The following is a 23,897-nucleotide window of genomic DNA, read 5'->3' on the forward strand; positions in this document are numbered from 1 at the left end:
ACCTTCATCTCTTGAGTCTCCTTGCCTCACTCATAGCCTGCCTATTTTTCTTCTCAGTGGCTCTGTTCTTTACTCTAGCTCTCCTCCCAAATCAATGCAGGTCATTTTTCTTCCCAAGAAGCCCTATTTACCGTGATACCAACTTCAGCTGGTTTCTGTAATAATCCTCCTTCTCCAGTGTCTGTGCAGGCGTGTCTGTGCAGCCCTGCTCCGCAGCTGGTACAGGATAGTAGCCCTTCTGTGACGGTGGGGGAAATGGCCAACAGCTCTAGTTTGTTTCGTTTCCCTCACACTGTACTCTGTTGCAAGTGCCCCTGAAGCCTCATATCCCTATGTTCCCTTCGTCCACTAATGCTGTTCCTTAATTTGCTCATAGAATTCCAACCCCAAAGCCTCTAATTCCTATCTCCGTAGCTTCCTCTACAGAACACACACTTTCAGAACCAGCAGATTCATTCCTGCCTCATCCATTTTGCAGTGGGCCCTCTCAACCCATCTCGTTTTATAACAAAAGAGGATTTGGTATCCCAAGCTTCGTAAACAGTGTGATGGGAAGGAGAGACCACAATTAATGCCATAAGAACAGAGAACTGGAAGTGGGTCTTTTACTGCAGGCCCTCACGTCTGGAACATCAAAGGGTGGCAGAGATGGACTAAGCTGGTACGTCCTCTACATAGAAAAAGATTTATTAACGAGCTCAGAGATAATAAGGGTGAGCCCCGGCCCTGCCCCAGTCACTGACAGGACTGGTAACCTCTACCCAGTTAGATAGGGCTTGGAAAGACCCCAGCTAAAGTAGGGTCAAGTACTTCATTTCCCCCCATAGTGCAAAAGGGAGTGAATCCTCTATCCTAAAGTCTGCCAACTCTTCCAAAGAGAAGAAAGCAGAGAGGAAGAAGCTTGCCTGTTTAATGGGTAAAGAGAAAAGAAGTGCCAGGTCAGGAGAAGGAGGTCTAGAGGTGCGAATGGCGGGCAGTGCCCAGAGTGGGAAACGACAGAAGTGGAGGTAGTTTACATGGGAGGAGATGGTTAGTGCTGAAGAGCTTCTAAGGAGGCTAGTGACAGTTCCATTTCATTTCTTTGCATATCCTTGTACTACAGACAGGCAAGACGGTACCCACCCCGGGCAAGACGGTACCCACCCCGGGCAGTAAGATGGAACTAAACTCTGGGTGAGGATCGAGGACATAGAACTTTCCCAATCCCTCTCAGGGGTGCAGACAGACAGAGGCAGATAGCTCCATATATACACACTTTACACAAAATAAATAAGGAGCTGTGATCAGCTTGGCTAGGTATCACCCTGGACTGCTCCTACTCCTGTCAGAAGTGATTCCAGGGCATTAGCCAGGAACCTTTCAGGCGCTAGGCATTTTAGAACCCACCCCCTCCGCAGGAGTCCACCTCAGTCCCAACAGCTCCTCAGCAATGAGAACCCAAGCCCCTTTAACCCTGAAGCCCCCAGTCCTGAGGGTCTCTGGAATAGGCTCAGGGCCAAGTGCCCACATCTCAGGTTGCCAGGAGAGCACACCTAGAGCTAAGTTAATTGCCAACTGAGCCCTCTCCTAGGGCAGAATCACAGTAGTAGCCCCTTTGGTCCACAGAACCCTAACCCAGTCTCAGAGCAGGCTCAGGAACAGATCCTTTGCCTTCCGAATTCCTTAGGAGCCCCTTCAAGGCCGGGCCCCCTGTTCCAGTTGTTGGTGCTGGCTCCTCACAGCAAACCTGTTGACATGCACAGGTATGGGCACGACAATCTTGGGGTTTCTTACGGGCTCCCCAGAACGGCTGCTCACATTGCCAGCTTTGATGCGCTTCCACTTGGCCCGCCGATTCTGAAACCAGATCTTGACCTGCACCTCACTGAGCTTGAGGGCGTGGGCAATCTGGGACCGCTCTGTCAAGCTCAGGTATTTCTTGCAATGAAACTCCTTCTCCAATTCCAAAAGCTGCTCACTAGTAAATGCTGTGCGGCGCCTTCGGCTTTTGCCCCCAGGAGCTGTGACTCCTGCTGCCACTGGTGCCCCTTCCTCAGTTCCAGTCCCCAGGCTTCCCTTTAGCTTCAGTTTAGGTCCCAGGAGAGCCCCGGGGCCCCCTGCAGAACTGTCCAGGAAACCGTCGTCCTCGCTGTCACCGCCTGAGCCCTCTTCCTCCTGTTCGCTGCCTGCTGGGTCTCCTGCTGGTGCCTCCAGCTTCTCCTCATCTGAGCTGTACACCTTCCCCTCTGCTGTGGGGAGCAAAAACCAACGGATGGGGAGGGAGAAGGCAAGGAAAAGGCAGATAGGTTGGAGGAGGCACATGGAACCATGGCCAGGCATAGACAGAACAACAGCAGGAAGAGATACAGACATGGAGGAGATGAGATGGGGAGGGAGGTGAGACAAGGACGGCACATCCAGGGGGAGGGGGAGGGAAGAGGATCAGGGAAGACAAAGAAATGGGAAGAAAGGTATTAACCAGCACAGATTTCACTACGCAAAGTGGGGGAGGCAATAAGTGTCTACCAAAGGAACACCATTCCTAGGACTGTGACCCCTCAACTTTCCCACCACCCACCTCATTCTCCCTACCCACTACCTTCCCAGCTTTCTCCAAACCCAGACCAAGAATTTTCACTCATTTGCCACCCCTCCAAACCCAAACCACACAGCCTCTGGTCCCAGAATGAAACAATGTGGGACCTGGCTTAGGACCCTTTCAGTTATTATAGGGAGGAATGAGTAATGTAGGAGAATTTACGTTTGCAGGATAGATGGGGAGGTGGGGGCTGTTGGCCTTTGTTATTCTCCTAAGAATCCTCACCTGGCCTGGCGGGAAGAGCTATGTGTTGACCTCTATTCTGTCTCCCCACCTTCCCTCTTCCCTAGATCTAGAATCTTAGAATCTCATTTCCAGATGGAAACTTCAGGGTCATCTGATTCCCCATCCTCACCCCTCGCCCCCAAATCTGGGTCCAAGAAATGTTATCCAAAGATTTGGGAGTCAGAAGGTTTCCTTACCCCCCCTTCCCAATTCTGCTTAACCAGACCATCCAGTCCAGAATGAGGACCCCTCCCAGCCACATGCCACCTTATCAGTGGCCACATTTTTCTTACAATTACTTAACCCCCCAGGCCCCTTTCAGTCCTTCTCCTTAATTTTAAAATGATGCCATCTCTTTCCCACCTTCCCTCTTTCCCAGCCAAGGTTGCTGAGCAGCACAATTGTTTTCTGCTCAAGTTCAGAATCCTGAGGACCCTGAGCTGGATGTCTGCTGGGAGAACTGAAGGGTATATGGGAGAAGGAGGAGAAAGAAACAGAAGTGCAGCAAAGGAAAATATAGAGAGGAAAATGATAAGAAATTTTGACTTAAGTGTATTACTGATTATTTGTAATCACAGGCATATAAACATTTTAATCCAAACATAATTCTAAAATTTAATTTAACCATTGGTTTTAATCTTCTTATCCACTGACGTTTTTGTCAGAACTGCAAATAATGCACTACAAATGTTTTCAGTGTTTGAGTTTTACGAAATCCCTTGTTTTTTGCCCAAAGGACGAATAAGCAGTGAAACAACAAAAAGTCAAAAGAAACCAACCAACAGGAAAGAGAACAAGAGAAAATGGATAATCTGTATACTGAATAGTCAGCTCCTTACCAATAGAGTTCACTGTGAAAAGGGTGAAGACTTCATAAATGTGAGAGTGCATCTATCCACCACGTATCACATATACACTAATAAGCACACTCCGAGGTTGGGAATACAACCCAAAGTAAAATAAATTCAGGGAACGATAAAATGCTTTATAAGAGAAAAAGGGTATGCTCGTGTGTACGTGGCTAGAACACTTTCCAGCACTCAGTTTACCTGACATCTTCTCTAACCCCTCCCCATCTGCCTGCACACCAGCAAAAACTTCTCAGGGCCTCCAAGACCAGCCCAGTAACTTTCAATCCCCTTCCCATCCCCAGAGTTGTCCTTTATCCTCACTGATGCAATCTACACCTGTCCCTTCTCCTCAAGAGCCACGTTTACATTTTCCTTAGAGGCCAGAATTCTCAGCCCATGTCCAGATCACCCACCTCCATCTCAAACAGCTTCTTCACACCTCAGGGGTATTTTTATTCCCTGGCCCCAGCTTTTTCTTCCTGCAATACTTCATTCTTTATCTAACCTCAAAACCCATGTGGCATACCCTACTTTAGGCTCACCCAGCCTTCCTATGCTACTCCTATTTGTTGCTTTTCACCAGCAAGTGGTCTTTGTTCCTTCTTTAACAGCTTGCCCAAGCTTCACTAGCACCAAGCTTCAGGTACTGCCTACAGATAAATATACTGTCTGTAGATGATGTGCTCCTCACAATACTCACCTCTCTTCACCCCATACTTTCTCCCATATCTCATCTCTAGCCAAATTCATTTTATTTTCTGCAAGATTCACACCCTTGGTTTCCTCCTTCATTTCATTAAGGGCTCTTCCCTGCACTATTTTCCACTTCCATAGAACTCAAACTTAACATGTCCTAAACTGAACTCCTGATCTTTCTCCCAAGCCAGCTCTTCCTCATCTGAATCCACGTCTTTCCCATCTCAGTTCAAGGTAACTCCCTCCTCCCAGTTGTTCAAACCAAACCTTCACTTTCTCTCACAACCCATGCCCAATCCACCAGCAAATCCTGGCAGTGCTGCTGCCTTTAAAATACATCCGGACCCTGACCTCTTCTCACCACCTCCTCAGCATCCAACTAGTCCAAGTCACCATCATCTCTCACCTGGTTCATTGACATTTTCTCCCAACTGGTTTCCTTGCTTCTGCCCTTCCTGCCCCTCTCCCAGATTATTCTTCTCTCTGTTTGGAATACTATACTCTTCACCTAGATTTTTGCATTGGCTCATTCCCTATCTCCTTTAGGTCATCACTTTATCAATGAGACCCTCCCTGATCATCCTTTTAAAATTAAAACTCCCAATACTCTCTATCTCCCTTCTCTGCTTTATTTGTTGCAATAGTACATGTCACCAACTTTATTCATTTATTTTATTGGCTGTCTCTTCCTATTAAAATATAAATTCCATGAAGGTAGGGATTTTTTTTTTTCTGAGGAAGACTCGCCCTGAGCTAACATCTGTGCCCATCTCCCTCTATTTTGTATGCTTCCTCAACAGCATGGCTTGATGAGCAGTGCACAGGTCCATGCCTGGGATCCGAACATGCAAACCCCGGGCCGCCAAAGTGGAGCGCGTGAACTTCACCACGATGCCACCGGGCTGGCCCTGGGATTTTTGATATATTTTTTCGTTACTGTATCTTCAGCATCTAGAAAATTACGTGTACAGAGTAGGCACTCAATAAATATTTGTTGACTAAATAAAATAAACTATTCCTAAGCACCCTCTCACTCTCTCTCTCCCCGTCTCTGTCCTTCCTTTCCCAAGGCTGTCCTAAAATATTCCCCACAACCTCACCCCATCCCAGCTCTGGTGCCCATAAGACACTCTCTCCATGAATATTATCCTACCCACTTTTCAGGATGCCCTCTCATCTCACAGTAGCTAGAGAGGAACCCATACGGAGTGCACATCTATGGGATCTTATGCTAAAAGAAATGAAGGACAATCCCCAACATCATTACTCAATCCTCTAACTTATAATTTTTAAGACACAGTTTGTAGTAAATAATAACAGAAAAAATAACAAAAGCTTTTAAAAACTCAGCCCAATATTACAATATTTTAAACAGCTGCTAAAAAGGCAGAAACTGGATTTCAGGGCTTGAAGGATGAAATCATTTAGCACAGCTCCAATCACCCAGAGGGTGTCCAATAAATCTAAATTGATGATGATTGAGATGAGGCTCCCAGGTTCCTTGATCTGGCAGGACCCTCCTGAGATTATATCATCCATCCCTCTGTCTTCAGACAGATTCCATAAAATCAAGCCCACATAAGCAGGCCTCCCTCAGTGCTGCTTTTAAAGCCATACAAGGAGCACAGGTTCACAACTTCTCTTGGTTACTTGATCCCAGTGGGATGCTGAGCGGCAGAGGCAAGAGTTTCTCTCTGAGCCTTTATAATCGTGACATTGAGGGCTCTGATAACCAACTCTTGGAAGGAGGTGGGGGTGGGGCAATGGAAGAAAGAAATTGGGAGGGGAAAATACAGCTACAGGAGTGTCTGGGAGAGTGAATAAGACCAAGGTGTAGGAGAACGAAGGAAAGGCCAAAGCCGGCAGAAAGAGGACTGGGGCAAGAGAGAAGTGGGGTAGACATAGTGGCAGAAGAATTAAATGATGAATCAGAGAAACTGAAAGGGCTGAAAAGTTTAGAGAAAGGAGAGAAAATAGGAAAAAAAAAATCAAGGGAAAAAAAGAACACAAAAAGCTTTTTTTTTTTTTTTTAAACACCTCTTCCTTTTTTACGCAAAACATTGATGCATTTGGAGCAAAGCAAACATTTTGGCCCTGCCATTTGCTCTTTGCTCCAACAACAGATGGAGCCCTTTAGAATGCAATACCCAAAAGTGATGGAAACATATTCAGAAGAAATGGATGAGCAATATAGTAGTCCAATCTTTTACAATACAGCAATTCTGAAACAGCTTACTGTTTTTTCGTGAATTAGCTAAAAAATTAAATGCAAGCTATTTTCTTTTATCTGATTTATAATGAATATTAGTGGTAAATATAATCAAACAAAATAAAACAAAAACTGCACATAGAAAAATGTTATTGACTAAAAATTGACAGAAGCAAATCTTTTCGATAAAATTTCTGTTTGCAAATTTTGATTTAGAATAATTGGACTTGGTAGATATAATGTCCGTAAAAGTAAATTTCTAATTGCAGATGCTATAACTGGTTGATATGAACGAAAAAACTTGATCAACAAAACAAGATTTCATTGAAAATTTTACATGAGAAATAATGATTCCGATGAGAATAATTTCAGCAAAAGGAAAAATTTTAAATTGGAAATGATTTGACTGTGCTAGGTAGGTAAGCCAAACAGAAAGGTTCTGTCCTTTGTGTATGAAAATGATATTACTGGTAATAGAAGAGCATATTGAGTTTTCCGCTTGTTCCCTATGGGTAAGTCTAGATTCTATAAAAAAAGTTTAGTGTTTGTTCAGGGGGAATGATTGTGGGACAGATTAGTTATTAGGAAACATCCAGAGTTCATGTGACTTCTCCTGGTGGATGCTATTATCCTAAGAACCAGAAATCACAAGGTTTGAACCACGATTACTTGTAGAGTCCGTGCCAGGGGCATTAATCCCGCTCCAGAGAGCAGCATTCAGGCTCCAGTGATGCACTTGCATGGAGCCTTCCTTCTGAGAGGAAGGGAAGCAGCTCCAAAGACACCCCATCTTGGTAATGGGTCAGGTCAGGCTGGGGGAAAAATCAAGGGCCAAGGAATCCATGGTAGGTATTCTCCAGTAGAAAGAATAAACAGCACTAGACTCACACAGTCTAGAGGCAGAGTCCTGAAGCTGTGGTCACCAAGGATGATGGTCCCGGGTCATGGAGGAGAAAACCATCCAGGGAGTGGAGAACCACTTTAGATCCCAGCTACGGGAACTCACAGAGCCCCAGTGCTATCCCTCATCCACTCTGCTCTGTTCTAGCTTATATAAAATCAGTAGTCTTTATTATTCACGGAAGAGAAGTCATTACATTCAATTCTGACTTCTCTTCCCTGTACTTCAAAAACAACTACCCTCACACTCCCCCAACCACTCTGAGGACAGTGAGTCTCCTTCTAATCCTCCCCTGTCAACTACTCAGCTTCCTGACTACAGAACCAATTCGGATGGGGTCAAACGGTGGGAAGAAACCCAGGTCATTCCTCAAAAAAGGGGTATTTTTGCCACTACTCTCATTTCTAAATCCTCATGCCATCATCATGCCCGGTACAGATTTCTCTGTTCTTTTTGGAGATAGTATGCAATTAGCTCACTTTCAATTTTTCACTCATCTCCATTAATTTCATGCCCCTATAATGCTACTACTCCTTCCTATAACTTTAGGTACAATAGGGAAAATTCATTTTCACTTCCTCTCTCTACTCTTCTCACAACTATTCAGCATTCTTTACTCCAAATCCACATGAGAATTTTCTCTATATCACTACCATCCAGAGCCCTTCCCACTTTCACAAGTTCAGGGCAATTTCCCCACCACCAGTCCAAGCTCAGACTACTAACCTTCATGGCATACTAACAGTGTCATTGCCAAGAGCACCTTTGTATGAATTTTAACTTTCCAAAACACTTTCATACTTAATATTTTATCTTCAAGCAACTCACTGAAGTAGAGTAGACCTATTAGTAGTAGTAACAGGAGGTTAGTAAACTTATTTTCAGGTGGAAAAACTGTTTCAGAAAAATTAAATGATTTTCCTAGGTCACATAGCTAGGGACAGAGCCATGTCTAGAATCTTGGTCTCCTAAATCTCCAGTCAATGCTCTTTCTATCCTTTCTAGTAAAATGGCTTCTCCTCCCCTCCCACTTGAAGTAAAACTCCTCTCCCCAGATGCCTCATAAGATAAATAACCTTCCTATCAAATCCAGTTTTATTTAGACCTCATCCCTTTCACTTACCACTACAGAGCTCTAGCCTAATCATTAATATCTTCCTTTAACATTCTCAGAGAGATTCTTACAATTGCCCTAGGAGAGGCCTCACTCACCAAATGTCACCTTTGTCCTTTAACAGGCTATTTTTCCCATCATTCCCCAAGACAAAATTCCCACCAGATCGTCCTATATTTTCTTTCATTATTGGTTTGTATGATGTAATCTTACCAGTCAGCATTCCTTTTATTTAGAAATGTATTTTCTCATTTTAAAAATAATGTTTTCAAACTATGGAAATAGTTTTGTTTTAATATCAATTTTCTTTAGCTTCTAGTTCACAACTGTCTCCCTCATCCCTCAAATACAGCTCTTTCTTGGACAGGAATCAGCCTCACTGAGGAATAGAAATTTTTCTTCCATCTCCATCTCTCTCTACCTTCTTCATTATAGAACTCTCTTCAGAGCTTCACTTCTAGTACCTCTTCTATCACTCCTAGGACTACTTATCTAGCCAGGGAGAAGGCTTTCCTCCCTAATACTGAAAGGAAGTTAAAGGTACATTCTTTTCTTTCTTTCTGGTTGAGGCAGACATCTGTTTGGGGTTTGTTTTTGTCTGCCCAGCATCCCTTCCCCCTTTTGTTCACTAACAGCACCCCCTTCGTTTGGGCACTGCTTCTCGTCTACCACCCAGTACAGTAGGACAGTCAATCGCATTTCTCCACCCCTAGGGACGTGACTCAAGCTAGTTAATCAGTCATTGTATGATTTTATATATGTTCGAATCCACTAGGGTCCCAACCTGGGATTATAAAAATTTAGAGCTTCTTATGCTTGCGCCCTCCCATACCTCTCTTAAGAAGAGGATGAGGCCAAGACAGAGAGAAGAGCCAGCTTGACAGCAAGAAAAAAAGACCTAACAACACTGTTTGCATTTCTGGATCCACTCCTGTACTTCACAGTCACATGAATCAATAAATGCCCATTTTAGCTTAAATTAGAGTTGAGCTACTGTCACTAGCGACCCAAAGAGTTCTGACTACATACAATGCTGTAACTAGAAGTGACAATAATCTCATGACTCCAGGGAAAGTAAGCCTCTGCACCTCACTCCCACAACTCTCCCAACCAAAATAATTTTTCCACGTTACCTGAAATTATTCATAATAACACCACCTAAAATTCCACCAGTTTGAAATTCATTGGAACTTTAAAAAATCTCCTTAATCCATCTGAATGTGAATTATTTTAATCCAATGGCTTTGTTCCTAACATCAAGTTGAGATCAGATTTATGAGGGAATAGGAATTTTGATGATGAAAAAAGAAGGAGAGGTATTTTTCTTAAATGGAAAGAAAGGAAGAAGCGCCCCCAGTGGGATATAGCAGAAGGACTTTGGGCAGCCTTGGGATCTACAGAGGACACCAAAACATGAGACAGGGAAAGCAAAAGGAGGGAGAATGAGCCAAAGACAAAATTTGAACTCTACCCCTATTAGATTAGCATCCCCCATATAAACAGTTCTCAGAATACAGTGCCATTTCTATCATTACTCCCAGAAATATCTGTCCTTATCAGTATAGACAGTGTCACCCATTCCCACACAATTCCTAGTAAAGAGGTCTTTCCCAGCTTAATTCCCAGGAAAGCTCCCCATCCATTTCTAGTACAAGGACAATACCAATAATTTCTTGCACACTTATTACTTTAGGGTGGTGGACAAATATCTTCTCATTTAATTCTTAACTTTGTGAGATAAGTATCATTGCTCTTATTTTACTGGCGAGGAAACAGACTGCAGAGGTTAGTATTTTGCTGTAGATCACAAAGAAAGAGTGGCACCAAAATCTGTATCCAAAGCCGGTGCTAGTTCCTCTGCGCTACACCATATCTCTTTGTCAACACTGAATGGAAAAAAAAAGGGTGAATTCTAACGTCACCCGATCATAAATATTGTACCAAGTGGAGAAATAATATAGAAGGCCAAGAACTGATTCCACAACATAGCTTTTCTTTTTCTCACTCCCTGACAGGCACTGCTTCCTTCCTCACCAGGTAAAATAAAGTTAGTCACAATGGACCCCCAATCTTTTGGGCCTAGATAAGATCTACTTCTACCTTCATAAAATGTTTCCTTCTCTCATTTAATATGATGGCTGTACACAGCCACAGCTCAGGTAACACCTCCCCGATTCCAGATGACAAAGTCTTTTCTATCCTAAAGCCCAGCCCTGATTTCACCTCAAGATGTTCATATCCCAGCCTGCCTTGTCCTCGTCAGCTACCACGACAACTCAACACTAAAATGTATAGAATTTCCCCCAATCCCTCTGCTCAGGATGCCTTTTTTTTTTGGTAAGGAAATAATTCATTAATGAAGGTTTCGTTATAGATAAAAACAGAATTGTAGGGGCTGGCCTGGTGGCACAAGCGGTTAAGTGCACGCGCTCAGCTGCGGCTGCCCAGGGTTCGCGGGTTCAGATCTCTGGTGCGCACCAACGCACTGCTTGTCGAGCCATGCTGTGGCGGCATCCCATATAAAGTAGAGGAAGATGGGCACAGATATTAGCTCAGGGCCAATCTTCCTCAGGAAAAAAGAGGAGGATTGGCATCAGATGTTGGCTCAGGGCTGATCTTCCTCACAAACAACAACAACAACAACAACAAAAAAAAACAAAACAGAATTGTAGGGCTGGAAGCAACCTTAGAGTTCACCTAACTCAAACCCCTACTTTACTGATGAGGAAGCTAAGACACAGAGGTGTGATGTGGCCAAGACCACTCAGTTACATACTTCTAGTATCTACACATAATTCATAGAATATTTATCATCCATTTCAGCACAAAGTGCTTCTTACCTTCACTCTCAGGATGATTTCATCTTCCTCCCTCCTAGTACAGTTCTGCATCATTTCTCTTCCCATTGCTCCCAATACAGACTTCCACTTCTCCATTACTTCTATTATAGTACCATTTCCTCCATAATTCACGGTCAAGAAATCCATCTCCCATTACCCCCAGTTCAGAAGTATTTTCCTGTTTCTCCCATCCTCATTTTCACACAGTGCTTTTCCCTCATAACCCTAGTCTCTGTGAGTCCCTGCAGCCCCTCTGCTTCTAATACAGATTTTTTATTTCATCACTTGAAGATTATTCCTTTCCCTTCCATAATGGGAAGGGAAGGAAGATACTGCTTCACGACTACTTGCAGCACAATGCTGTCTCTTCCTACTACAACTTAATTCAACTTGTGTAGGTCACTCTTCTATCATACCAAATTCAAGCATCTCTTCTCCCTGTCACTCTTTCTCCCAATTAAGACATCAATATTCCTTCCACATTACTCTAAGATTTCTCCCAGCATGATCACATTTCCAGTGAAAAATCCCAACCTCTTCTCTATTACCCCTAATTCAGACCTTTTTTTTTTTTTTGGTGAGGAAGATCAGCCCTGAGCCAACATCTGCCAATCCTCCTCTTTTTGCTGAGGAAGACTGGCCCTGGGCTAACATCCATGCCCATCTTCCTCCACCTTATATGGGACGCCACCACGGCATGGCTTGACAAGCAGTGCGTCGGTGCGCGCCTGGGATCTGAACCCGTGAACCCTGGGCTGCCGCAGCAGAGCACATGCACTTAACTGCTTGCGCCACCGGGCTGGCCCCTAATTCAGACCTTTTTGGTTCTCATCATTACCACTGTAGCTGTGGGCACCACCACCTGCATAGAGAGCTCTGTACTTTTCACTGGTTCAGATACAGAGTTTCTTCTCTCCTACCCTAGCATGGGGCATTTCCCCATTCCCCCTAGATAAAAGTTCTCTCTCACTGAACTTTTTCCTTCCCATCATTCCTATTTAAGTTTCTCTTTTTTTGTACATCTACTCCATTACTTCTCTCATTTCTATTTCCTAACTTCCAATCAGTTTCATTGCAAAGATCCTTCTTTTCCCATTACTTCCAAGGCAAGATTCTTGTCTATAGCTTCTGACTGTAACATCACTTTCAATGCAAAGCACTTTGCTCATATCATGTTCCTCCTTCTTTCCAATTAAAATGTTTTCCCCTCATTATTCCAATTACTGCCTCTCTCCCATTATTCCCAGTATAGACTATTCATGCCCATCACTCTGAGTACCAGAATTATCCTCCTAATCATTTATAATATATATCTCCATATTTACATATGCCACTGCAGAGATCCCTTCTCTCTTCCAACCCTCCCAAGCGTTACCTTCACTAAGGTACAATGCATCTCAGTATCCATTCCAATACTCCTAATAAGATTCTCCTCTTATCATTTCTGAGATTCTCTCTCTCTCTCTCAACCAGGGTTTCTTAACCCTTTTTGTGCCATGAACTCCTTGGCAGTCTGATAAAGCCTATGAACCCCTTCTCAGAATAATGCTTTTAGGTGTCTAACATAAAAGACATAGGACTACATTAGAAGCCAATTATATAAAAATATAGTTAACAAATATTTTAAAATGAACTTGTGATATAATCATATATGTTTATTTATTAATTCATTAAACAAGATGCCTCCAAAGACTGTAAATTTATATGAATATTTGTGATTTCTATTGATGACAAAAATCTCAGGTACTGCTGAAACTACTACGGTTTCTGGCCTCCATTCATAATTAAAGGAAGTGCCAAATTTTAGTTAGAAGTTAGTAAAAATAAAGACGTAGTTTTTTTCTCACCCATAATTAACAGATCCCCTCACAAGTGATCCATGGAATCCATGTTAAGAACCCTACTTTAAACACTGAGGCTAGAAAAATAAGTTTTCATTCTATGGAATTGAAAGCAGCATTAAAATTCATCTGAACCAAAATTTTTACGTTACAGATGAGGAAACTGAAGCCTTAGAGAAGTTACAAGACTTTGAATCTCCCATAGTGTCCTGAACATTCTAAGCCCGTAATAGACACACAATAAATTTTCCCTCAATTGAACTAAGCGACTTGCCAAAGTTGCACAGCTAATGAGTAACAAGTTGAGACCTGAACCCACATGTTATGACTCCTAAGTAAATGTTCCTTCAATCAAATTAAGCTAACGCAATATTTGCCTTTCTATAAATGTCAATAGAGCAATCACTCTTACTGTATGCTCTTCCTCAAGAGTTCTAGGCAAACATACTGTGGGTCTCCATCAGTTCCAAGAAAAATCTCCCTCTTGTTGCTAACAGAAGTCTCTGATCCCATGTCACATTATCATTTCCGGTTTTCCTCTCATGAGGAAATATATCTTGACAGTCATAATGGATACTATTCAGAAATTAATTGATGGTCATCTAAAATGGTCTCTAGCTACAATCAGGTGCTTAGCTTACAGCAATCAGTACTCAAATAGCATGCTCCTAGGAAGTTTCCCTAGTCTCCTTGCATGATTTCCATTATTATTGCCAATCTCTATTCAGAAACTAGCAAATCTTTTTCTGTTTAGTTGAAATAATGTTCACTACACTGCCATCTCTCAGGTTTGTCCCATCATATTCTCGTTTCTATATCACCTCAACTACAAATGTTTTTTCTTCATCATGCTCAATACTGGCATAATCTTTCATATCAATCTCTCACTATATTTTTATCATCCATCCAACAATTATATATGGAGTATCTACCATCCCTCACTTAAATATTTGTTTTCAGGCAATCCAAATCTTTTCTCCCTGAAAGAATCATTGCTCTAGGCACCTCCAATTTAAAGTTTTCTACTGCATTTCTCCAAACGGACAGCTCTTTTCATCACTCCCCCCAGCACATAGCATCCTCTTCACCCGTCATCTCTGTGATGTGTATTTGCACCACATCCTCAAGTTAACTTGGATTACTCTCAGGGCTCACACACACCTTCACACACAACAGAATCATCTCTTCCCATCCCACTCAAGGCAGAATTCTCTTTTTTCCTGTCATTTAGAGCTTACTGCTCTCTTCTCTCCATTATTCCTAATACATCAAGGACTTCACTATCCACCCCAATTCAAAGCTCCTTTCCCCCATCACTTTCATATGACTCTGTTCTCACAACTCTCTAGATAGGTTATGTTGAATATGGTCACCACTGGCTACATGAGGCTACTGACCACATAGCTAGTCTGAATTGAGATGTGCTAGAAGTGTGAAATACACACTGGATTTCAAAGACTTGGTATGAAAAGAGTATATAAAACATCTCATTAAATTTTTTTATATTGATTAATGCTAAAATAATGTTTTGGACATATTGGGTTAAACAAAATATATTAAAATTAATTTCACCTGTTTCTTTTTACTTTTTAATGTGGCTAATAAAAATTTTTAAATTACATAAGTGGCTTGCTAGACAGCACTACTCTGGGCTCTTCTGTTGATTCATACTTTTAAATCTTCCCTACTAATTCAAAATTCTCTCCTCTTATCACTCCTACTAAGACACCTTCCCCAATTATCCCCACTGCTCCCCACACTCCAAACGGAGAGCTATTTTCATTCTATCACTCTCAATATGTTTTCTACACCATTATTTCTGTACATAGTATTTCTTTTTGCCTGCTAACATAGCCTCTACCTCTGCAATCAAATCATAATAAAGTTCTGTTTTCTTCTTCATCAATTCTAGTAGGGTGGAATCTGTCTTAACTCTCAGCAAAATTTTAAAAAATAGTCCTTGTAATTCCCAACAAAAAGAACTTCACTTATTATTTTCCAAACTGGCCTATCTACACCATAATTTCATCTAAAAGGGCTAGTAATTATAAAACACTAAACAAATGTAAATTTATAATTTCAGAGCAATGCCACCCATTCACACTAGGATAGCAATTCCTCCTCTGTCATTTTATTTATTTATTTTTTATTTTTATTTTATTTATTTATTTTTTTCCCCCAAAGCCCCAGTTGTATGTCATAGATGCACATCCTTCTAGTTGCTAAACGTGGGACGCGGCCTCAGCATGGCCGGAGAAGCGGCGTGTCGGTGCGCGCCCGGGATCCAAACCAGGCCGCCAGCAGCGGAGCACGCGCACTTAACCGCTAAGCCACGGGGCCGGCCCCCTCCTCTGTCATTTTAAAGATAGTATTCTTTCTCTAAACTCTTCTAATGTTGAGGTTTCAAGTTTAAGCAGAGAACTCTCTTATTTCATGCTAAATACTCTAATACTTAAATTCCCCAAATGGAGTATTCATTTTCCCACCATTATCAGCATGGGCCAATGTGTCATCACTCCCCAAATTGATTTTAACAAATTAACAATTCTATAATTGCCTTTTATCAACTGTTTTAGGAAAAATATCAAGACTCGGCGGGTAGACGTGAGTGGTGTGTCGAGGAAGAGTTGGGAGAGTGTGTACTGAGAGTGATAAGAAGTGGCAGTCACAGATAAGATCTCCCACTCATTATCCTCTTGGAATATTTCTTCTGAAATCTATCCTTACTGCTCTGCCCCAGAAACCCCGTTATAAACCCCTTATGTGTATCTCTTCCCAATATGAGAGATTACCTTCACTCAAGCACCTCTCAAAATTCTTCCTCTGTGAGGTCTACCTTCCCACCATTCTTAGCAAAGAAACACCTTGTCTTTACTCCAAGAACCACGCAAGTCTGTTTTTTTTTGCTTCTAACATTTTCCTCCGATGATCTTTCCTTCATCATTCTATATATATAAATTCAGTTTCCCATCACTCCCAGTATTGAAAAATCTTTTAAAAAAATTATTCCTAGTGTTGAAACTTTTCTCTGTTTCCTACTAGTAATTTATTTGGCTCCCTCCCAATCCTCTCAAGACAGAACTCTTTCACATACACACACACTTCTGGTGCAGAGATATTGTTCCCTTTCATTTAGCCCAGGCCAGAAATCCCTTATACACATCTCTTCCGATAGATAGCCCTCTCCTTTCTCATGCGCTGTCTTTGGATAATCTGAGTATACAGCTCATTGCTGGTCCCTTCCTCTGTTCTTTCCTCAACATTTCCTTTCTGTTCTTTTCTCTGCTTATTCCTTTCTCTCTCTCTCAATGTCTGGTTTTACAATCAATATTCTATCTGCTTCATAAAAGAGCCCTCATTATACAAAAGGGTCAAAATAAGAACTAATGGGAATGTGAAAGAGCAGGACAAGTTGCTTGTTCTCGCATGGTCTGGGCATATTCCCCCCAGTTCTCCTCCATTGGAGGTGTCTCCTTCTCCCCCACCCCAGTTCGTCTCTGCCCCAGATGTGTCTAGGTCTTCCTCCAGCTCCTATTGCCTCCAAAGCGATCCATCCTTCTGATGACCTGCCTTGCTCTCTTTTCTGCCTTAGGACTATCCTATTCCCAAAATCCTACTCTTCCTTTCTTCTTCGGATCATCCTGCCAGCTGTTCCCCTGTTCCCCCTACTCTAGTCCCTTTTATCTTGTGGACATTTCCTCCCACTTGCTGCTCTATCATTTCCTTTTGATCCTCCTTAGGAGATGCTGCTCAGACTTCAGTGACTGGATCCTCCTGGTCCAACCAGGTACAAAAAACAACAGCTGAATTCCCAAAGCCAAAATACCCGGGGCTAAAGAGGAAAAGAAGAGGAAGACAGGCCCTACAGCAGCCCTTGGGCTCTGGAGGAGTGATTAGCCCTTTGGACAATTCCAAGGAAGGCCCCAAAAACCTATCATCAGGAATTGCCCTCCCCTGGCAAAGGACAAAAGGACTCTTGGATCTCCTCCTTGTCTCTGCTAGAGTCAGCCCCCAGGTCTCTTGGGGTCACTTCCACCTGCTAAGCTGGATGAGATGAATGGCTAAGCAGAGGCAGATTCATCCTGATGCTAAAGAAGTTTAAGCTTCCTGAACTCCACACTTGCATGCAGCCCATTTTTCTTAAATAAGGTCCACCAAATTGTACAAGCTTTGGACCTCAGCACCTGGATCTGCCTCTGGATAGGGGAAAGCTTTTCTGGCTTCTAGGGATTAAGGATCAATAGCGAGGCTAGGAGGGCTCTAAGTAGAGTGAATCTAAACAGAGTTCAGTGTAATAACCCTGCCTCTATGGAGAGGGCATCCTCCCATGGAGGATCCAGGGTTCCTGAATTCTCTCTTAATTGAATCTCACTGGTACTAGAATCAGCTGGATTCTTGACTCCAAGCCTTTGGGCCACACCCAACCCAGCCCAGCCTTTAGCCTCTCTCTTGGCCTCCCAGTCAGCCCTGGTTCAGTGGGTGCTAGGTCCCCTTCTAGCTAATATTCCCTTAGGCCCCCTACTCAGTTCTTTAAGACTTAGCTCTAAATCTGCCAATTCAGAAGTGATCTCTACTATTAAGGTAAAGACAGGTCACCAACAGGGTCACTACTGCTTTAAGACCCTCCCTTTGCCCCTGCATTCAGAGACCATTTGGGATCAATACAATCTTGTCCTCAGAAGCCAGAACGTGCCCTCTCCTCATTGAATTGACAGCTGCCCCAATGTACCCTCACCCTGCAGTCTTGCTGGTGTCCCCAGGAATCCCACAATTGCAGCTTCTCTATTCCCCGCAGAGGAGAAAAATGAAGGGATTCTGAAAAGGAGACGCGGGAGTCGAGGCTTGAGGACTCAAATGCAGGGAGGAAGGAACTAATTTGGAGGGGAGTAGTGGGAAGTCTCTGGTGAGGCTTCAGGCACTCTGGAGACAGAGCAGGGCGGCGGTTCTAGGATCTAGAGGTGCCGTGTTTGGAACGGAATTGGAGGTGGTTCCGCAAAACCCGCCATCTGGGGGTCTGGGATTCCAGGGCTCCAGGCAGGTGCCAAGATTCTGAGCAGGCTGCTGTCTGGGATTTCCAGGTGAACTTGCCTCCCGCCCGGCGCCCTGGTCGGCCCCAGCACTTACCCGGCAGACTTGGGAAAGTCTCAGAGAAGTGCGGAGGCGGGGGCGGTGGGGGCTCTGCCACTTTCTCCCGGGCCGGCAGCAGCTCCTCGGCTTCCAGCCCGCTTTCTGGGCGTCGGCCGCCCGGCTCGGGATTGTTTCGGGCGGCGGCAGCAGCAGCGGCGAGCTCCGGGGGCCCGTAGAAGGCGTCGGGCGGCTCCGCGAAGCTGGGCAGCGTGGTGGTCAGCGCCACCATCGAGGGCACAGCCTGGCCCAGCCCCGCGCAGAAGGTGTTGGTAAGGCGGCCGGCAAAGGAGGCTAGCGGGGCGAGGGGCGGGAGGCCGGCGGGCAGCGGCGCAGGGGCCAGCGCCTGCGGCAGCACGAGCGGCCGGTAGGGCATGAACATGGGGTAGCCGGTGTAGAGCAAGTGGCCGGAGCGGGGCGGCGGCGGCCCGATGAGGGAGTCGATGGAGAAGGCAGTGCCCGGACCCCCACTGCCCCCGCTGCTGCCCCCGGGGGCGCCCCCACCTCCGGCTCCGGCTCTCTGCATCGTGCCCGGAGCTGCGGCCGCCCCGGGGCGCTCCCCTCCCGGCGCCGCCGTGCGCCCCGCGGCTCGGGCGCCCCGCGCGGACACGCAGGGCTCGCTCCCTGGCTCCCGGGCCGAGGTGGCGGCGGGGCGCGGGCTCGGCGCAGTGTGGCTCCGGCGCTGCTCTCCTTCTCTCTCATAAGGAGGGAGGGGGCGGGCGGGCGGGCGGGGTGGGGGTGTCGCCCTCCGGACTCATCCATCTTCCTCAAATTACGCTTCACTTCCTCCCTCCGCCCGCCGCCGCCGCGCCCGGCTCCCGCTCCCTCCGCAGAGCCCGTTCCCAGCGGCCCGGCCGGCCGGCCCGGGACCCCCGCCTACCCCCCGCGGCCCAACCAACTATTATTAATGGAGATTGATGAGGCCGGACACGCCGCTTTGTGAAAGTTTGCGGCCGATGAGAAGGAGGCGGCAGCTGCTGTGCCAGTGCCCCTCCCTCCACCCAGCCCGCCCCCCACTCGGCCCACTCGGCCCGGGCGTGGACTGGACCATGGGCCCGGGCGTGGACGGGGCGCAGGGCGGCAGGCAAGGAGGGCGCACCCAGAGGGGCGGGCGGATGGGCGGCGGGGCCGGACCACAGCGCCCCTAGCCCGGGGCTGCGCCCTCCGTCGGACCCTAGGCCAGTCCCCTGGCGTGTCTTCCCGCCCCCGAAGCCCCTTCCCTGGCCCCTGGGGCGGACGACGTGGCGGCCCCAAGAGCAAACTCCGGCTTGGCGGGCGGGTCAGGACCTCCGCGCCCCCTGGAGCGGCGAGGCGGGAACGGCAGGGGGCGCGCTTTGCCGCCCGGCGCCGCCGCTCAGGGCCACTCGTATTGGGGCCCTTTTCCTCCTCGGTGGTCGGTTCTTCCCGACCCCGTTCACACTCCCTCCCCTGGGCTCTCTTCTCTTGGCATTGGCTCTTCCCCTTCTTCCTCATTCCCTCCTCCGTCGCGGACTCCCTTAGTCACTCACTCTGGCCTCTGTGGCTAATTTCCTCGAGGGCCCACACTATGCCAGGTACTTACCATTCCTCTCATCTTTCCCCCTCCATCTTTCTCCCATCTTTTACATTCGTTTCCTTCCTCCCACTCTTCCCTTTCCTGCCTTCGTTTCTATCCCTATTCCTATTTGATTATTCCTATTTCTCATTCCCTATCCCAGTCCATCTTATTCTATTTTCCCCCCTCATTTCTTGCCTATATTTGTATCTCTTGTCTGTCTTTCTGTCTCTCTCCGTCTCTCTCCTTCACTCTCTCTCCCTCTCTTCTGCTATTAATTTCCCTGATTGGCTCCCTGGCTCCAGCGCTGCTGATGAGCCCTATTCATTCCCGGGCTTGACACTCTCGACCTGCCCTGGCTGATTGCTGGGGGCTGGCCCCAGGAGCGATGATGAGCCCCAAGGGTCAGCGGCGCTAATTATCCGCTAATTGCGGATGACTCTGCTCACCTCCCCCATTCTCAGACACAGAAATGATGGCGCCTTTTACCCTCCCCCTCCTCCTGATTCCCAGAAGTAGAGTTGTCAATCTAGAGGCAAAAGTCATGGGCACTTTTCCTTGATAGGAGCCTCAGGTCAGTGGGCAAGAAAGACTTAAGACAGGCAAGTCAACAGAAGAAGAGTGGCCCAAGCTCAGGACATAGAGCAAGCCTGGCCAGCTAAAATGAGGATCATTTCGTCAGTGGGAAACTTATTCATGTGGGGCCAGGGAGAGCCAAGCTAGTTAAAATTAAAACTAGAAAAGCCAGGCAAGTTCAGGAAGATGCAGTCTAGATAGGGGAAGTTGCTTGGCTTAGGTGAGGAGTTTAGGAAGATGCAGTCTAGACAGGGGAAGTTGCTTGGCTTAGGTGAGGAGGAAAACCTACACCAGAGAGTCTCAGTGTTTCCAAGCCAAGACAGAGCAGGGCAGGAGGGAACTCTGGATCTCAGTGACATTCATTCAAGTCAGGAACGTTGTCTTGGCCTAGCGAACACTGCTAATGTCAGGCTGATGTATTAAAAATCAGCACCCTGAAAGACACTGTCACCAGAGTGGGACAGAAGAGGGTGGGACCCAAGAAGGGAGATTTCTTTGGTTATGCTTGATTGACAATTCATCAGAGAGAAAAAGGGAGAAGAGTGTGGTTTCTGTGCAGTCTGGATCTGTCTTGGGCTCTATATTAAACTCAGTGAAACTTCTGAAAGATGAGTCTGGTGGAAAGATGTCACCATGGGGAAAGGAGACGTGCCTTAACTTAGATCTGAGAACCTCAACTCACTACTAAAGTACTAGGATAATCCTTGTACATCCTCCTAAAGATATTTTTCAGAACCCTTTGTTAAATTAACCAGGCACTTCACAGTACCAATATGGAAGACCAGATTTCAAAAGTGTCTTGTACCTAAAAAGTGAGAGGTCAGTACTTGGTTCAATGGCTTTAGAGTGTTGGATACACAATAGAGGCTTATTGACTTGATAAATTATTGAGGGAACTTTGGGCTACAATCACTGAAATTAAAGCTGTATGAGCAGTAACAACACTAATCAAATAAAGCATGAAGGAACAGCCATTTTAAAAAGTAATTGCATTCATTTTTTGCATAGGTAATAAAATCACTTAGCACAAAATTCCAAAAGCTCAGAAGGATATATATATTGAAACATCTCCCTCCCACCAGTCCCCCCAGTAAAATGCCACTTTAATAAGCCTGTCACTCTCTGGTGGGACGAAATGGATCCCTTAATAAATAAATGCTTTATCAAGGACTCAAGGTGAAAGACGCTCTGATCTTGAAGATGTATGTCACCTAGCTTAAGCCAAGAGCTTATTGCCCAGAACTATACTCAGTAAAGTGGAATTCTCTGCTCAAGCTGGCACAGAGACTATAGGCTTAAAGCTTGTTGCCAACAAATCCCAGTGGTCCACCACTCTGAAATGAGGCAAGTGAGACCCCAGGGGCTTTGTATTGCCGTGGTGTGGTGTGTGTTTATTAGATACTGGATTTTATAATCCATTTATTTCCTCGATCTGTTTCCTTGCCACACTGGGGTCATGAAGTGTGACTTCTGCATAGTCCTTGACATTCAGTAGCTAAACTAGGATAAAAGCCCTAACATACACAGTGGCAACTGAATAGCTCATTTCCTTTCCCTGCCTTTGCATGGACCATGGAACTGAGGCCACACGGTAAATGGAAAAAAAGCATTGGCTGGAGTAAGAAGTCCTGGAGTTAAGTTCCTGTTCTGACCCCTCATTGAGCCATATGACCCTGGCCCTCTTTGACTTAACTTCTCCATGTGTGAGAGAGAGTGATTAATATCTACGCTGCCTCGTCAAAAAGTCGGTGCAAGGATCAAGTGAATATGAGGAAATATCTTTCAAAATGAGTTCTTCCTGCACTAAATGGACAAAGAAGAGCAGAGTGGTCAAGAATGGAAGTCTCCCAAATCAGTGTCTCTCCAAAAACTGCTTCTTCCTCTCCCATCAGTACCAAGGACAGAAGCTGTGGCTATCAAATCTGAACAGAGCTGGCTCCTTTCTTTACCGAGAGAAAACTCTGTGGTTCTCCTACTGAATCCCTGAGCAGGCTCATCGTGGGCAACCTCCCCTCATTGTCTAAAATGGAATTCTAAAGTGCTTCGTTATTGCACTCTTGCCCTGACTTGTCCCACTCTCACGTCTCCACCTGTTGAGGAAATGCTCCTACAGAGGAATTTTATTTTGAATCTGCTCTCTCTGCTTGTGCCAATGTCGGACCCCATCATCTGGCCTCCCCTTCACGGATTTGAAACCCAAACCTAGGATGCTAAAAGAACGAAGTATTCGAAAGTCAAAGCCAATAGATCTATACCTCCGCCCCACTCATTGGCGGGAGAGAGGCCACTCACAGTGGGCAGCGTCGGGCCCTGTCCACGGGCACCCTCTGGTGGCAGCAGCGCGCAACTGCGTCACCGCGAGAGACGTGCGGAGTACTGCAGCGCCCCCTGGCGTTAGTCCAGGAGACGCGCCGAGGGCAAAGGAACTGGACCAGGTGAGTCGTCCAAAGGGCGAGCGCGCTGGGCAGTTAACTGTGCGTGCACTGGTTGGGCGGGGGGAATGTACAGGAGAGTTTTAAAGTCTAGTATGCACGCGTGTAGATTCATATATGTTTGTTGTGTCCAGGTACTTGAACCCTGTGTATCTGTTGTGTTAAATGTGTGCTGTTTGTGCGTGCGCACGCGTTACACGCGGATAGGTTGGTGGTGGGGATGTCCGCGCCTCCAGTGCAGGGCGGAGTCCTCACGGAGGCGTGAAATTGGTTTGGAGCAAACACATTACGGAAAGCAATTACCGGGGAGAGGTTCTGGGCCCGCGGGACCTGCAGCCAGGAGGCCGGGGAGGAAGCTCCCAGGCTTGCAAGAGTGTCTGGACGTGTAACCCCAGAAAAGACCTTCCTAACAGTGCCCTGCTAAGGGGAGACGGTGTGAAGTGGGGCAGCAGCCCCTCATATTGAGCACGCCACACCGCCTTTCTTCCCTTACCCCCGCCCCCCTCCTTAAAAAGGCATCCCACTAGGATCCAGTGCTCTCCAGTTATGGTCAGAAATCCTTCCCCTTTCTCATCACTTTGGGAGAGGCACCCCACTTCTGTGAAGTCTTCCCAGGTCCCGCCCCTCCTGCTTGCCTTCCTCCTCATGCCCTCAGCTTCTGCTCCTACATGTCTTTTCCTTTCACTTCATCGCCCCTTGTATTTGAACTAGTTATTCGCACACTTGTTTCTCAGACTAGATGGAAAATTCACTGAGGGCAGGAACAGATCTCATTCACAGCTGTATATCTAGTGCCTACAACCTGGAACTCAGGAAGCACAAAATGAATGATGTGGATGGGATTAAACAGAATTTCCATCAAAGTGCATAAACAGGACTCTCTCAGGAAAGTCATCCCCTTGAGAGTCAGGATTCTTTTAGGACAGAGCTTTAAGCATCTTTCACATGCCAACCATCCCACATGTATATCCCCAGA

At 45.8% G+C, this 23,897-nt stretch overlaps 1 protein-coding gene across 1 annotated transcript; it reads right to left on the minus strand.

The window, feature by feature from the left end:
- Nucleotides 1–1,594: 1,594 nt before the first annotated feature.
- Nucleotides 1,595–19,137, minus strand: GBX1 (gastrulation brain homeobox 1). The gene is given in 3 exon segments (XM_058570008.1): nt 1,595–2,228; nt 18,380–19,001; nt 19,003–19,137. Coding segments are annotated over 3 exon segments (1,311 nt in total). The 3' UTR covers nt 1,595–1,674.
- Nucleotides 19,138–23,897: the final 4,760 nt, after the last annotated feature.

The sequence above is a fragment of the Diceros bicornis genome, chromosome 3 (genome assembly GCF_020826845.1).
Source record: "Diceros bicornis minor isolate mBicDic1 chromosome 3, mDicBic1.mat.cur, whole genome shotgun sequence".
NCBI classification, from domain to species: domain Eukaryota; kingdom Metazoa; phylum Chordata; class Mammalia; order Perissodactyla; family Rhinocerotidae; genus Diceros; species Diceros bicornis.